The 17,458-nt window shown below is 42.6% G+C and overlaps 1 protein-coding gene across 1 annotated transcript in view; it reads left to right on the top strand.

The window, feature by feature from the left end:
• Nucleotides 1–16,495, top strand: part of FEM1C (fem-1 homolog C) — a 54,805-nt gene extending 38,310 nt beyond the window's left edge. Inside the window, exon 3 of the mRNA XM_040343755.1 lies at nucleotides 12,124–16,495. Coding sequence (XP_040199689.1) covers nucleotides 12,124–13,433 — 1,310 coding nt within the window. The 3' untranslated portion in view covers nucleotides 13,434–16,495. The remainder of the gene's footprint in view (nucleotides 1–12,123) is intronic.
• The last annotated feature ends 963 nt before the right edge of the window (nucleotides 16,496–17,458 follow it).

Genomic DNA, 17,458 nt, shown 5'->3' with positions numbered 1-17,458 from the left:
TGGTGGGGTTGGAGCACGGGGTCACTTTCTTTTTCTATTTCTTCCTCTATTTTCTCTACTATCTCTTATCTTCTTTTTTCTCCTTTTCACTTTTCTGTCCTTGTCTTGTTATTATGATGATGTGAGAGTCATCTAAATTTTTATTTTATTTTTTTGCCTTTGCTCCCGTAGCGAGCATTTCCATGGAGTGTGGTTCGATCTCAGGGAGTGAGGGGGAGATCTTACCACACAGCCGTCTACACCGATTTGCTTATATATACAGCGGTTAGTTGATGTGTCTAACATATATGCTTGTCTAAATAATTCTTTATGGATGACTTTTGTTGACCTTTAATGGTTGGAGGATTTAATTCTAAAATGTCATAAGGTAGTAGATCCAGCCCATGTGTGAAACTTCAAGTGAGTTTTGAAGTCATTGTTGAGGATAATGATGTCTTACTTACTCCGCTTCATAATGATTCTAGTTTGTAATTTGGCTGTAATGGAGGTTCCCATGCATTGTTAGAATAACTAAGGACTTTACTTACATTTTGTATTTCTTTGTAAAAAAAATTCAATAAAAACATTGAAACTAAAAAAGATTTATATGTATATAGATGAAGGGCATAAAAGTGAATATGAACACACAAAACCACAAGAAGGCCGACAACCTATTAATAAACCCTACAAGTGAGGTTGCATATTGGATAAAAAGTCAAATATGGTACACCTGTATAGAAATAAAGTAAAGTAAAATAAACGGAAGTAAAGGTAATGAACAGTGATGTGTGTAAACCATAAAGACCATGGGAAGTGTCAAAATATATGCAATGATGCAGTGAATGTGAAAAGTACAGGCATACCCCACTTTTAAGTACACAATGGGAGCAGAGCATGTATGTAAAACGAAAATGTACTTAAAGTGAAACAATAACTTTTTCCACTTATAGGGTGTAGTGGGGGGTCAGGGGGTGTAGTGGTGGTGTTAGGAGCTGTAGTTAAGGTCTCAGGGGCTTTAGTGGGGGTGTCAGGGGCACACTGGAACAGGGTGGGCTATGCTCTCTGAGCTTCAGCTCCTTCTACTGCGGCTGCAAAATGTCTGTACAGTGCTTGTAAGGCACTTTACATACACACACGGGTATGTCCTTACTCGCGAGTGTATGTAAAGTGAGTGTACTTAAAGCGGGGTATGCCTGTATAGCTGTATTCAATGCGTGTCAAAAAATGACAGTGGTGATAGTAATCGTGGTCATAAAGACCACCAAGTAAATGAGCATTGGAGTACATCGTGAAAAAAAGAAGTAAAAAAGACTGAACTACTGTGACGGCGGTGGGCATGAGAAATAGAAATAAAACGTCTGTGTATATATAACCAATGAAAAGTTCCAAGAAGAGAGAACAATATCAAAGCAATGATATGTGCGGGAGGATTCCCAGCACAGAGCGTGTGGCTAATTACCGGTAAATAAAATATATATACATGTGGTGAATGAAGTGTGTCCTGTGATATGTTTTATGGTCGGAAAACAAAGAACAAGTTGGTTCGAAGTGACCGACAGTATCGTTTGAAAGAACTAATAAGTGAGATGCCTACAATATGTAGGCATAATGAAAATGGAGTAAAGAATGCACCGTGATGATGAACATAAGAAGTATGAGTCCAACCAATGGTGGTATACATATGTGATATTGTGTATGAAATAGTGAAAAACACAGTAAAAAGTCAATAATAAAGTAACAGGGTTTGAAACCATTTATATCACTGTAGCAGTGTAACATCCCACAGATATGCTTATCTCAATAGAGATGATTATTCAGTTGTGCAAGCTAGTAAAAATAAAACCAATAAGGCTGTTATGTTACGGCACAGGGAATATGTATGGTATGCATAAAAGTTTTTGTTGGGAAGAGTAAAATATCTTAAAACCCTGAAACTGATGGGATTGCCATGAGTATTCAAAAATTAAAATCTTGTTTTATATATCATTTTATATTTGTGGGTAAAACAAAGTAAAAAGGTTTAATAAAGCAGAAGCCTCAAACCAGGGGACAATATACAGGCTCTATAAGTGTTCATGCAAAAAGCCTCAAAGTGTAAAAAATGGGCTATGTGGACACATATAGAGACAAAGTATACCTGAGAGAATATATATGAGCAATGAAGTGGGACATATCAAGAAATGAGGACCTGAGAATATATACTTGTCGAAGATGGTGAAAGATTAGTGTGTGAGATCTAGTGGTGTTTGTAAAGACCACATATACCTTATCATGTATAAGGCATCATATAAATAGATGAGCACGTGCACATATGAACATGTTCGCACACAGTTATTATATGTAAGATTTGTAAGAATAAGACAAGTATATTGGTGGATCAAAGACGTGTGTGGTGTCTATCCACCTCATGCATACATAATTATGTGCGTGCTGCTGGAGGAGACATACCAACACACATGGTATGCACAGATGTGCATCAAAGAAAATACCAGTCCAGATCGCAAAATATGAGAAATGGGTGGGTGAAACAAGGAAGAGAGAAAAAAAAAGGGGAGGTAAAAGAAGAGGGGGGAAATGGGAGGTAAAAACAAGGAAGAGAAAAAAAAAGGGGAGGTAAAAAAAGAGAGGGGGGGGGGAAATGGGAGGTAAAAACAAGGAGAAAAAAAAAGGGGGAGGTAAAAGAAGAGGGGGGGGAAATGGGAGGTAAAAACAAGGAAGAGAAAAAAAAGTCACAGTGCCTCACTTGCACACTACCAGCTCCCTGCATGGGTTTGTGATCGATTTGTCATCAGTTTTCCAATAATTGATTGCTGCTTTGAACCTCTAATGTCTCTAGAACAGCGCGCCCTCTGCTGAGTTTTGTGAGTTCTAAACTGCCCACAAGATGGCTCTTCTATACACACATGGAAATTGCATGTGATTCTTTGCAGTGCGACCTGGGCAAAATATTAACTTTTTTTTTTAATCGACGCAAAGTATCGGTACTTGACGATAAAAATGTTTTCTTACGTACAACCGTACTTGCCACGTATAGAAAGGTAATGAGCCATCAAGGGCATGTGAAAATATCTCTTAAAACACAATGGGGGAATTTTTGTCAAAACTAACGAATTCTGCTTCTGTTTTTTAGATTGTTCACTAAAGCCCAGTACAAACGGGCTGAATGTCTGGCAACATCGGCCGGTCCAATAGAAACCAGCCTACATTTGGCCCGTAGGTACTGCAGTGGGTCCGACAGAAGCTGCCTGTTTGGCTTCTCTCAAAAGGGGCATGACCGAAAAAGGTCTGCTGACCAGAGTGTTATAGCGTGGGGTCCGTCCCTATGTCAGAACATGATAGAACAGCAGGGGAGATGACTGTGTACTAACATTGGATAGTTAGTACAGCGGCTCCTCTGGCGCCGTCAGGTTTTTTCTGAACGAAAAAAAAAACAAGTGTGTGTGTGTGTGTGTCAGCCACTTGCTATGGGGGGGGGGGGCACTCATGCATGCTCGTTCTGTGTATCCATTAGACACACAGAGCAAATCTTTGCCCAGCCCCCTGCTCCCTTGTCACTGGCTCTGATTGACAGTAGCAGGAGTCAATGGGGAGTGAGATCTGAGACATGCTCGGCTCACGTACACATGGCTGGATCCAGATCCGGGGCCAGGTATGTATTTGGGGAGGGGCAGCAGGGAAAGCTGCATGCAAGAAGGTGTTTCCCCCCCCCCCCCCCCCCCACCTTTCTGCATAGAATGCAGGAAGGTAAAATAACCGTGTGTGTGTGTGTGTGTGTGTGTGTGTGTGTGTGTTTTATTTATTTTATTTATTTATTTTGCATCTTCAACCTACTTACAACCCAAGTGTAAATGCAGCATAAACTTTGAAAATGAAAAGCCTTGCACCATTGCTACAGGATCTGTATGCTCCAATTTTGATGAATATCCCCTCAATGTTTCCAGTGTACGGTTAGTTATTCTTCTCTGGCTTTGTTTCTATTGCCTTTTGAGTTGATGAAGTGCTTGGAAAAGTCTCTGGCATTCCAATGCCAATTTGTTTCCTAGAGTATATTGCAAACATTGGAGGTTAAAGTCTGTGTGAAATACTTGGCAAGCTGCTATGTAAATAGAGTACTGTACATAAGGTTCTGGCTTAGGTACAGGCACATTCCTACTTTGGGCGTGTCTGCGTATTGAGAACTTGTAAAGTTTGTGCAGTTTGTAGGCGTTTGCTCAGCAGCTACATACAATGGGTGTTTGGCTTGTGGTTGTATTTTTTTTAATTTTTTTTTTGTCCCTTTTACGTGGCAACTGGATATGATCTTTTCTTCTGTTTTTGGCTGCATTTTGAGTTATTGGATTCTGTATCAAATATTTGTGGGGATTCTAAAATGTTGTTAAATTGATCACTTCCTTCTGAACACCAGGAGGTTAACGAAATTACTCCTATAGTTCTTTTCAGTTACTAAAAAAGTGGTTTTGTACAGAGCAGCCCTGATCATCCTCTTTGGTCCCCCGTTGGCACTCCTGGTCCCTCTCGCCTGTCCAAAGTATTAGAACTTTCAGTTCTTCTTGAATTTTTCCAATCAACAGTCCATGGTATTTGGCATGCCAGGAAAACAATTCCTTGTATAGCAGTGTAGTCATGACATTTTCATAGAACAAGATCTCATGGTGAGATTGAGATATGCCTACATCTCGAAGCCAGGGGGATATAAAATTCAATAACAATCAATTCAATAACAATCAAAAATAGTCCATTATAAGAAAGTGCCAGGCTCAGTTCACACTGCCGCGACCTAAAAGTTGTTGCGACTTACAATGCGACTTTGCCAGGCAACTTCGATGCAACATCAGGGAATGCCTGTGTAATCTTCCTATAATGTCTGATCTAAATCACGTCAATTAAGGTGCCGATTCTACTTGGTGGCATTCATTAGTCTTTGGGCATAAGTCGATAGTCGCCTTAAAGTAGTTCAGGAACCGTTCCTAAAGTTGAGCAACTTCAGTAGTGCTAATTAAGACAGCTTTCATTGACTAAAATGTGATTTCAAGAGACTTGGGGGTCTTGCGTTGTATCCCAAGTTGCTGCAGTGAGAATCGAGCCTCAGAGTTTTGCTATTCAGTATTGCGTCTAGTGGAAGGTACAGTGGCTGAGGATAAATTGGCAATTTCTCTGTGTAAACCTTGCAAAAAGATCTGAACAAATTAATGGGATGGACAACTACAGGGCAAATGAGGTTCAATGTAGAAAAATATAAAATAATGCATTTGGGTGGCAAAAATACGTATGCAATCTGTACACTTCAGGGAGAACCTCCTGGGGGAATCTAGGATGGAAAAGGACCTAGAGGTCCTAGTAGATAGCAGCTGGGTATTGCATGCCATTGCTGAGCCTAACAAAGCAAACAGAATATTGGCCAGCATTAAAAATATTAACTCTAAAGAAAAAATGATAATTCTTCTGCTCTACAAGACTTTGGTCAGGCCTCATCTGGAGTACAGTAGGTGCACGCGATATTGTGTCAATCTCGCTCCCTTTCTCGGCGAGATTGAGCACCTACGAGCCCCATCGCGGGAGCCAGCGCCAAGCTGGCTTGCCGCGATAGAGACAAAGCCGTCATAGAAGTGACGGGAGATCCGACTTGGATTCCCGCCAATTCTACACGTGTGCGGCGTTTGTTATGAATCCTGAGGGGGAAGTCCCCGCCGGATTTTAAATAAAAATCCGGCATGGGTTCCCCCCTCAGGAGCATACCGGGCCCTTATGTCTGTTATGGGTTGTAAGGAGAGCCCCCCCCCCCACGCCGAAAAACGGCGTAGGGGGTCCCCCTACAATCCATACCAGACCCGTATCCAAAGCACGCTACCCGGCCGGCCAGGAAAGGAGTGGGGACGAGCGAGCGCCCCCCTCCTGAGCCGTACCAGGCTGCATGCCCTCAACATGGGGGGGGTTGGGTGCTCTGGGGCAGGGGGGCGCACTGCGGGGCCCCCCCACCCCAGAGCACCCTGTCCCCATGTTGATGAGGACAGGGCCCCTTCCCGACAACCCTGGCCGTTGGTTGTCGGGGTATGCGGGCGGGAGGCTTATCGGAATCTGGGAGCCCCCTTTAATAAGGGGGCCCCCAGATACCGGCCCCCCACCCTAAGTGAATGGATACGGGGTACATCGTACCCCTAACCATTCACCTCTAGGAAAAATGTCAAAGTTAATAAACACACCACACAAGGGTTTTTAAAATAATTTATTTTTCTGCTCCGGAGGCTCCCCCTGTCTTCTTTATTAGCTCTGTTTACCAGGGGGGGCTTCTTCTTTGACGTCTTTGGGTGGGGGCCGCCGTCTGGTTCTCTTCCACCGCCGGGGGGGGTCGCTTTTAAAAAAGCCCCCACCCCCCGGCGGGTTTCCTCCGGCGGGGGGCTTCTTCCGCTATCCCGACGGGTCTTCTCCGCTATCCGGGGGGTCTTCTCAACTCTCCGGGGGTCTCCTATGTTCGCCGCTCTCCGCTGTTGACTCGGCGCACCCCGGTTCTTCCTCTCACTGTTCGGTGCCTTCTTCTTCCGTACTGTACGTCGTCTTCTCCTTCCGTGCTGTGACGTCATGTTCTTCACTTCTCTTCTTCTCCCGATGTTGACACGTCGCCTTTCCTCGCTGCAATGAAGGATGCGCGGCTTGCATCGGACCTATATAGACCTCACAATCCCATCATGCTCTGGTACCTACCCATGTGATACCTACCCACGTACAGCACGGAAGAAGAAGGCACCGGACAGCGAGAGGAAGAACCGGGGTGCGCCGAGTCAACAGCGGAGAGCGGCAAACATAGGAGACCCCCCGGATAGCGGAGAAGACCCGTCGGGATAGCGGAAGAAGAAGCCCCCCCCCCCCCCCCCCGCGAAGCGACCCCCCCCCCCCCCGGCGGTGGAAGAGAACCAGACGGCGGCCCCCACCCACCCGAAGACGTCAAAGAAGAAGCCCCCCCTGGTAAACAGAGCTAATAAAGAAGACAGGGGGAGCCTCCGGAGCAGAAAAATAAATTATTTTAAAAACCCTTGTGTGGTGTGTTTATTAACTTTGACATTTTTCCTACAGGTGAATGGTTAGGGGTACGATGTACCCCGTATCCATCCACTTAGGGTGGGGGGCCGGTATCTGGGGGCCCCCTTATTAAAGGGGCTCCCAGATTCCGATAAGCCTCCCGCCCGCATACCCCGACAACCAACGGCCAGGGTTGTCGGGAAGGGGCCCTGTCCTCATCAACATGGGGACAGGGTGCTCTGGGGTGGGGGGGCCCCGCAGTGCGCCCCCCTGCCCCAGAGCACCCAACCCCCCATGTTGAGGGCATGCAGCCTGGTACGGCTCAGGAGGGGGGGGGGCGCTCGCTCGTCCCCACTCCCTTCCTGGCCGGCCGGGTAGCGTGCTTTGGATACGGGTCTGGTATGGTTTGTAGGGGGGCTCTCCTTACAACCCATAACAGACCTAAGGGCCCGGTATGCTCCCGAGGGGGAACCCATGCCGGATTTTTATTTAAAATCCGGCGGGGACTTCCCCCTCAGGATTCATAACAAACGCCGCACACGTGTAGAATTGGCGGGAATCCAAGTCGGATCTCCCGTCGCTTCTATGACGCGCTTGCTGGGATGTGCTGTCACTATTCCAGTGAGTGCGAGATGTCGGCGAGATCTCGGCACCATGTCGCCGAGAATCGTCGCGATGCTGTCGTGCTAAAAACACAATATCACAAACACCTACTGTATGCTGTCCAGTTCTGGGCACCAGTCCTCAGGAAGGATGTACTGGACATGTAGAGCAGGGTTTGACAAATTTGCTTGGAATCTAGGAGCCAGCTAAAAAAGTTAGGAGCCAGAAAACGAACCCCGTCCCGACGAGCTTGCGCGCAGAAGCTAACACATACGTGAGCAGTGCCCGCATATGTAAACGGTGTTCAAACCACACATGTGAGGTATCGCCGCGATTGGTAGAGCGAGAACAATAATTCTAGCCCTAGACCTCCTCTGTGACTCAAAACATGCAACCTGTAGATTTTTTTTTTTTAAACGTCGCCTATGTAGATTTTAAAGGGTAAAAGTTTGACGGCATTCCACGAGCGGACGCAATTTTGAAGTGTGACATGTTGGGTATGAATTTACTCGGCGTAACATTGTCTTTCATAATATTAAAAAAAATGGGGATAACTTTACTGTTTTATTTTTTAATTAAAAAAAGGGTAATTTTTCCCCAAAAAAGTGCTCTTGTAAGACTGCTGCGCAAATACGCCGTGACAAAGTATTGCAACAATCGCCATTTTATTCTCTAGGGTGTTAGGATAAAAAATATATATAATGTTTGGGGGTTCTAATTAGAGGGAAGAAAATTACATTAGAATTGCTGTTTAACTTGTAATGCTTAACTTGTAATACCAACGGCCACCACCAGATGGCGCCAGCTCACACATGGAAGAGCTGGGGACTTAACAAGGCCGCAAAGCCACGGCCTCAATTACCGGACATCACGGGCCCCCTGCGATCGAGCGGCAGGGGAGGTGGGGGCCTAGTCCGCCGTGACCCTGGGTAAAAGGCGCTCTGTGGACCAAGCCGAAGCTGCGGCCTCACCTAAAACATCCTGCCTGCAGTGATCCTGGGAAAAGGCCGCGAGCGGCAGATGCCTCTCGTGGCCTTTTTCCAGGATCCCGGCGAGCTGCGGGCAGGATGTTTTAGGCGAGGCCGCAGCTTCGGCCTAGTCCGGAGCGCCGGTCCTATGAAACAAATTTATTTTATTTTTGTTGCCCACCTTCCAAGCCAAGTCGCCAGGACGCTATTTCTAGTCGCCCTGGCGACCGGGATTTGTCAAGCCCTGATGTAGAGAGTACAAAGAAGGGCAACAAAGCCAATAAAGGGTCTGGAGGATATTTGTTATGAGGAAAGGTTGCGAGCACTGAACTTATTTTCTCTGGAGAACAGATGTTTGAGAGGGGATATGATTTCAATTTACAAATATCCCACAAAAGGGATAAAGATTTTTCGCAGAAGGGAGTTTAACAAGACGACACGTGGCTACTCATTAACATTGGAAGAAAAGAGGTTTAAGTTTAAACTACGTAGAGGGTTCTTTACTGTAAGAGCAGCAAGGATGTGGAATTCCCTTCCACAGGCAGTAGTTTCAGTGGAGGGCATTGATGGTGTCAAACTATTAAGCACCTGACCGATCACAGCATACAGGGATATACAACCTCACCTACTATGTAACTATGTAATTTATCACATCTCTATATAATTTATTGCGGATTAAGTAGACTTGTGTGCTTCACTCCAGGATATCCAAGGTTGTCATATTTTCATTGCATTGGGGTAGCTACCATTACTAAAAGCTAGCATAGTTTTATATGTATAATGCGTTTTTAGGTATATGATCTGTCGGGCTTTTGATAGTCTTGCTTCTTAAAGTGGAACTTCAGTCCTTCTTTTTTTCTTTACTTTCCATCTATCAAATCCTCTACCCTTGTTTTAACTTTTGGATAGTAAAACGTGTTTTTCCTGCCAGTAAATGCCTTATACAGCCCACTTCCTGTTTCTTGTCTGGTCATTACCCTAGGCTTAAGACCTCATGCACAGCTCTCCAAGGCCCCAGTCACACCCAAGTGTAGCGTTTTTGGGTAGAAAGTTGCACGATTTTGCTGCGGTCAAAAGGTCACCAATGTAAAAAACAGAAGAACGCTGGTAATCTGCCAAAAAATTTCAGAACTTGTTTGAGCTTCAGGCGTTTTGGAGCTTCTGGCTTCAAGCGTTTTGGAGTGGACATGTAAACCATCTCCACAGAGAATCTTTTTTTTTTTCCCTCCAGCTTTTTGTAGCTTTTGAGCTTCAAGTCACTAAACGCTCAGGTGTGAATGGGGCCTAACTCCTGGAGTTTGCCAGGAAGGGAGGAGGGATGAGCCATAAGGGGCTGCAGTGCTAGAGTGTATGTGTTTGTCACGTTTAGAAAACCTGTGAGATCAGCAGGCTTTCTTCTGCTTTTAAAATTCAACATCCAAGCAGTCGGACGGATTTAAAAATACTGTATTTCATTATATAAGCTCCGTTTTCTGTTAAAAATAAGTGTGAAATGCAAGACTCCGGTGGGTGGAACAAGATGTATGTTACAGATGAGTAATACTCACATAGTCTGTGTCTTTTAACACATCATACCTGTGTTTGTATATTTAAAAAAAAAAAAAAAAAAACAGCTTGATAAGTTTCTAAAGAGGATATGTACATAGCAGATCTGAAAACATTAGTGATTCATGTTGTCGCCTTTGTGCAATAAGTCTTTGCTTAAGAATTGGTATCTTATTACCTCTGATCAGTTAATTAGGATTTAGGACTGCTTAGCTGCTTCTTTGTCTATTTTCAGTACTGTAGTGTGAAGCATGGGGGCCGGAGGTTACAGGAAAACTAATCTAGGAGCTGCAACATGCTTAGTTGTTTGAACTTTTTGTAGGACTATCAATGTAAACTGAAATTCTGGGCACCACCCAACTTATTCATAAAAAAATCTGCCTCCTCCCTTTTCCCAACACATTCTGACTAACCTGTGAAAAAAAAAAAAAGCATGTACTTGCCTGTTTTCAGACCCCTTCAATCTGGTCATGTGATCCAGCCCCCTCTGTCTGCCAGCGTGGCTTCAGGGGAGATGAGGGAGTGCCAACAATAGATGGGCCATAGTAAGCCTGTGGATGAAATCTCCACTCCCAAGTTTACTAGCCTTTGAGCGCTCACTCCTCTCCCCTTTAGCTGCACTGGCTGACACTAGAGATCACATGACCAAAGCAGAGAGCCCTGAAAATAGTTAAGTATCTTTCTTACATAGGTTAGTCAGAATAGGTGTTGGGTGAGGAGTGGCAGCATTTTTAAGATTACTTGGGTATGTGCCTGAAATTCCACTTTGATTAGGCTTTTTTTATATTGATGATAGTCGTATGGTTTTGTAACGTCTTGACCTAAATTTATAATTAATACAGTATAAACTTTTTCCCCCTTAAGGATCTGATATAGGTAGACTTTCACACAGTAAGCCCTGGTTCACACTGGTGCGATTTGAAATGTCGGCAATGGCGCCGCCCTAATCGGTGCGGCGCTGCACTGATTTCTAAAAGTAGTTTCTGTACTACTTTTTGCGATTTTTGGCACGCAATTTACATTGACATCTGCACAGATGTCTCTGTAAACGCGGCCAAAATTGGGACTGACAAGCGGGAGTGAAATCGTGCAAGTTCAGCTGAACTCTCAAGTCTTCACTCCTGCAACCCAATGTGAACCTGGACTAAAGGTGTGACGGTATATTTTTCTAACCTGCTTACACTCCATAATTGGGTGACCAAAGCTTGCAGATCCTGATGTCCAAGCACCACCACTTTAGGGAGTTTTCAGAGAGAAAAGCAGGGCTCTCCAAACTTGGCCAGTGGGAGTAGAAAATGCCCCATCTTGGTTCTAGTGGGTGGACTAATGTCACATTGTTGATATTCAAGGGAGGAATAGTACCCCATCGTTCATGTCTAGTGGAGGGGCGGTGCACCAAGGGCCAGATAAAGGCAATTAACCCGACCCACTGGCCACAGTTTTTGAGGGATTACTGGAATAAAGGAACATAACTGATTGCGCATATATTCTATAGAAGCCAGTTGAAAAATTCTGTGTAAAGCTTTTAGAACAGGTACTTATAATACCCCCTCATAGATGGAATGATTATCACCAAATTAGGTTTAAAATAGTTTCATATACAAGTAGATCCCAGGTCAGTGTAACTGAAATTGTTACGCAATTTCATTTTCTGCAATATTGCCCACTGAAGGATTAACTCCATGTAGATGGCTTCTTTGAAATCAAACCATAGATTTGCTTACCACCTACATTGATCTGGACTTCCTAAAGTAAATAGGATTTATTGTTTATGATTCTATGGCACTATTGTAGTAATCAAAATATTTCTCTACTTTTTTAAATCTCTGCTACATAGGTATAGATCCCAGCTTGTCTGTAGCAGACTGTTTGATTTCTGCCTCCTGCTACCATGCATACACTAGAATGTATTTACCGCCAGGCCATCTACCAAGTGAGCTGTAACTTCCTTTGTGCATGCTTCTTTATCTGTGTGTTTATACCATGAAAATATTAATTTATTTTATTTTTTTAGGAAACACCGCCTTGCATGACTGTGCAGAATCTGGAAGCCTAGAAATCATGAAAATGCTTCTGAAATATGGAGCCAGAATGGAGAAGGATGGCTATGGAATGACACCGCTACTCTCAGCCAGTGTAACTGGTCACACAAACATTGTGGACTTCCTGACTCAGCACCCACAGACCAGTAAGCGAGAGCGCATCAATGCCCTTGAACTTCTTGGAGCTACATTTGTTGATAAAAAACGGGACCTTCTTGGTGCCTTAAAGTATTGGAAGAGAGCTATGGATATGAGATACAGTGATAGGACTAACGTTATTAGCAAGCCTGTTCCACCGGAATTAATTATGGCATATGATTATGCGAAGGAAGTAAATACTGCTGAAGAGCTAGATAACCTTATTGCTGACCCTGATGAGATGAGAATGCAAGCTCTTTTAATTAGAGAACGAATTTTGGGCCCTTCACATCCAGATACATCTTATTACATCAGGTATCGGGGGGCAGTCTATGCTGACTCTGGGAACTTCAAGCGATGCATCAATCTGTGGAAGTATGCTTTGGACATGCAACAGAACAACCTGGATCCTTTAAGTCCAATGACAGCCAGTAGCCTATTGTCATTTGCCGAGTTATTTTCCTTCATGCTTCAGGATCGGGCTAAAGGATTGCTTGGTACTACAGTTACATTTGATGACCTTATGGGTATATTGTGTAAAAGCGTACTGGAAATAGACCGAGCGGTCAGACAAGCATTGATGCCTCCTGACCAAGTCCAGTTAAACAAGGCCCTCTCTATAATTTTGCACTTGATCTGTTTGCTGGAGAAAGTGCCCTGCAGCCCGGACCAAGAGCACTTCAAAAAGCAGAACATTTATAGGTTCCTTAAGCTGCAACCCAAAGGTAAAAATAACTTTAGCCCTCTTCACCTGGCTGTGGATAAGAACACCACTTGTGTCGGCCGCTACCCTGTTTGCAAATTCCCTTCTCTTCAGGTGACTGCCATCTTGTTGGAGTGTGGTGCTGATGTTAATGTCCGAGACTCTGAACAGAACAGTCCACTACACGTTGCTGCTCTCAACAACCACCCAGATATCATGAATCTGCTTATAAAAGCCGGGGCACATTTTGACTCTACAAATTCGCACAACCAAACTGCCTGTGATTTGCTTGATGAGAAGGAAATGGCAAAGAACTTAATCCAGCCCATCAACCACACCACTCTGCAGTGTTTGGCTGCACGTGTGATTGTCAAACACAGTATAACCTACAGAAAGCAAATTCCAGAGAAGCTGGAGAGCTTTGTTTTGCTTCATAGATGATGCTTTGCCTGGACCTCTAGTACAACTGAAGGATGTGCCCTTTGACTGTTGGCTTCTTAATAAAGAACTGTTGATAGGAGACATCAGTATGCTTCAGCTGGTAATGTCATGATCCACTTGTCTCCAACATAGCATCATCTCCTATGGAAGGATTTGTTACCCATATTTAAATCTGAAAATATATCAAATTTGATTTTCTATGTCCTTTTAAATTGTATTTTCTGCACCCGACTTGTACAATCTGCCAAATTCTGTTTTCATTTGGCTTGTTTTCTGCCTGTTCAGTAGGGGAGAGTGGCACACTTTTTTTTTTTTTTTTTTTTTTTTCTTTTTATATATGCCTTTTCTGGTGGCTTCCTGCTATTTTGCTGGTTTCGTGGATTTTTTTTCTTACCTGAGTTCAGGCCATTTCCGCTCTTGTAATCTTCAAGCCTTTCACTCCCAATGTTTCAATGGGTATCTTTCTATGGACCATTGCTAATTTGTAAAAGCTTTATGAACATGTTAATGTTTGCAATTACCATAAGTGCTTTATCTCCTCTATGCACTGGCTTAGACATGACTGTTGTGTGTTAGCATACTTCTATGCAGCATTTTGCCAGCCCAATTAGAACACGATTTGTAGTTTGTTTTCAAGTCAGTTTCCATTCTGCACTAAACAGCATGGCTATTTTGTAGGAGTTTTGCCGGCTTCTGCAGGCAAAACAGTGTTTGACTTTACAACTGCCTTCCCTTGATCTAGAAATACAAGAAAATGGGTAATTTGTGGGTTTTGAGTATTTTGGCTCTTCAAATCCTTTGAATTAAATTTAATGCTAAAAATTACAAGAGTGTGCAGAAATCCTTACTCGTTGTTTGTCCTTGGATACCTCCTCATTTAGCAAATCAGAAATAAGAAAGGTCTTGGCCTGTAGCAGTCGTGATTACATTCAGAACTGCTACCCTTTTCTGCTGCCATTTTATTACCAATACTTCTCATTGCAGACATGCATAAATTAGACCAATGGTAGGTTTTAATTGCCCTTAAAGGGACACTATTAAGAATATATAAGATTTAAACCTAGAGCTGTGAGGTTTTTAACCAAAAGTGAGCGGTGGTTGAATATGGACAATTTTGCACATCTCCATCCTAATCTAGTGACTTCCATATATAAACCTAGAAGTAATGGTATCTTTGTCCATAATTGCATAATAGAATGATTATTTTTCTTTTTGCAGTTACCAGCCACCTTACTATCTTTCGCTGCAATATGAGTGTAGAAACAAAACTGTGCACTAAATAGCAGCCTTAGAGTACGATGAAACATATTAATACACCAATGTGCAAAAAAAAGTACTAACCTAGGTATGAAGGTCTGACGGTGTCCCTTTTTAATTGAAATTCATACTAGATGTCTGTGTGGTATGCTGCATTATCAGTCAATCTTAATGCATCTGTAGTATGATTATATAATGGGTAGGAAGTTGCATTGAGGTCAGGGCTTCTTATAGTTTGTATTAATGTATGCTCTGTTTTCAGTAATCTGTTCAGGTAACCTGCATGCGTTGGTATGCCTCTTTAATCAGCGACATGCCTTTTTTTTTGTTTTTCAAAGAAGCAGAAACAACATCCTTTTGTATGTGTAGACTATAAATCCAGATAATTATGATTTGTCAAGTCAACCCATCATGCTACTTTGTCCTTAGCAGGAAGGGCTCTCTTGTTTGACCAGATGTAAAGAAATGCGAATGAGTAAGATTCAGGTGACTAATTTAACAGCACTTTACTGTTGCTCCAGAATAACCTTTTTATTGGCCTTGCAAACATCTTACAATAAAACTCTTGAGTGAAAAAAAAAAAAAAAAATCTTGCTTACTTGGGCAGAATTTAGTGTTTGACAACTCTTTAATAATTGATATTCACAGACGTTCATTTTTTTTTTTTTTTTTTTTTCTTCCATGATCCTAGACTTGTAATACAACTAGTAATTTTACCAGCACTTGGAGAAACCTGGGGGCTGACGTGTCACTCTGCAAATGCTGGCTGCAGGTCAAATATGCTGACTATCTTGGTTCAATACTTTGACTTTTTAACCGAGAACAAGTATGCAAATAAGGGCTTCTTAATATATATTTTTCTTTTCTGGTCTATATACTTGTTCTGGGTCATGTACTCAGGAAGTGTTGATGCCTGCGAGTCGATATAAAGGTCCAAAAACTTGCATTTTCAGAAAGATTGCAATGCATGCTCCATATATTGGAAACCTTTTATAATGATGAAGTAGATCTTCAGGCAAATGTCAAAAATTGCATCTAAAGGACATGTGTTTTATGTGCAAAAAAGTGTCATTTTTGTTTTGGGCTCTATCACACCTGGTTCATTTCAACTGCTTTTAGGTGACGATGCTGACTTGGGCGAGTCATAAACAGCAAATTTCTTTGGTTGCAGCAAACATTTGCTTGATTCCCCCCTTTAACAGTGTTGACAGGGCAATCCCTCCCGCAAAGCCATTGTTATCCCTGCACTAGCGATAATCATGTAAAATCCAGCAGGCGGTTTTTGTACCCAAGTTGATTGATCAACTTTGGTACATTCATCTTGCCCATACATGGTCTATGGCTGGCTTAATCGTGCCTTGAGCAGGCTGATGGTTGATATATAAATTGCATTACCTAAGCAGCATTTAAATGTGGCATCTGCTTGACTGTGTGCAGTGTGGCAGACATGGCCATAAAAAGTTGTATCCCAGCTGTATTTTGCTCAGCTATTTATACATCATAGATACCACAAGCAAGATCTCTGCGTCTTTGTTCCCAGCTGTGCCCTTGTGCTACAGTCATACGCAGGCCGATTTATAAAGGAAAGGCAGAGTAAAGTTCCTGAAACTTCATGAGAGGTATAAAAACACCCATGGGCCACCATTAATGAAATGTCAGTGTTGTGTTTTTTTTTTTTGTCTGGACCCTTTTACGATGTTCACCATGTAATTACCAGTAACATAACATATTAAACTAAATTCAATTTAGATACTTGGTCATCTGGAAAGAGGCTTTCTGTCATAATAAATCCTTTTCATATCGAATCTGGAAAATTCTCATTTAACAAATATATTTTTGTTTCCCTAATTCTCTTGCACTATGTACTTATGTGTATAAAATATTTTGGTTAAATGTCCACTAAATGCAGTTCACGTATAGTGTATCTTCTCATTCTTGAAGGTTTAGTGGCACTGTCACAATCTTCCTTGTAAGGGAAAAGAACTGGAGATGTATGTATTTTTTGTGTGTGGTTAAAAAAAAAAACGTCTTTCAGTCTTTCTGCACGGTCCTCCCTTTAAAGGACTAGAGTTCCTACAGTTCAGGGGTGTGAATATCTGAGTGATGCAGAGTTTGTATAACTTATGTGGTAAACCTGGTTAGACAGAAATTTTATGTCTGTAGCTTACTATTGGTGTAAATGGAAACACAGCAGTTATTAGAGGGAGTTAAGTACCTGTACTCTGGACATGAGTGAACAAACATACAGTGGTGGGTGTTCCTGATCCATTGATAGTGGTACATGCTTGCATATTGCCTCAATTATCTGTCATACATTGCCAATATGTTTCTAATTATTTTCCCCATTGCCAACTATGCTTGCATTACTGACCAGCCACACATTGTTCTGAGTCTCCCGCTACAGTAGTCCAATAAAACACCAGTGAATATTGCGCAAAAAATATAGTTTGATCTTGCAAGTCCTATTGCCCACACTGCAGCTATAGGTAAAATATACAGTGCCTTGCGAAAGTATTCGGCTCCCTTGAACTTTGTGACCTTTTGCCACATTTCAGGCTTCAAACATAAAGATATAAAACTGTAATTTTTTTTTTTTTTTGAAGGATCAACAACAAGTGGGACACAATCATGAAGTGGAACGAAATTTATTGGATATTTCAAACTTTTTTTTAACAAATAAAAAAAAAACTGAAAAATTGGGCGTGCAAAATTATTCAGCCCCTTAACTTTCAGTGCAGCAAACTCTCTCCACAAGTTCAGTGAGGATC

This window comes from Rana temporaria, chromosome 1 (genome assembly GCF_905171775.1).
Source record: "Rana temporaria chromosome 1, aRanTem1.1, whole genome shotgun sequence".
Lineage (NCBI taxonomy): Eukaryota > Metazoa > Chordata > Amphibia > Anura > Ranidae > Rana > Rana temporaria.
Note: the sequence above shows the minus strand (reverse complement) of the source record. Positions and strands in the feature narration are given on the sequence as shown.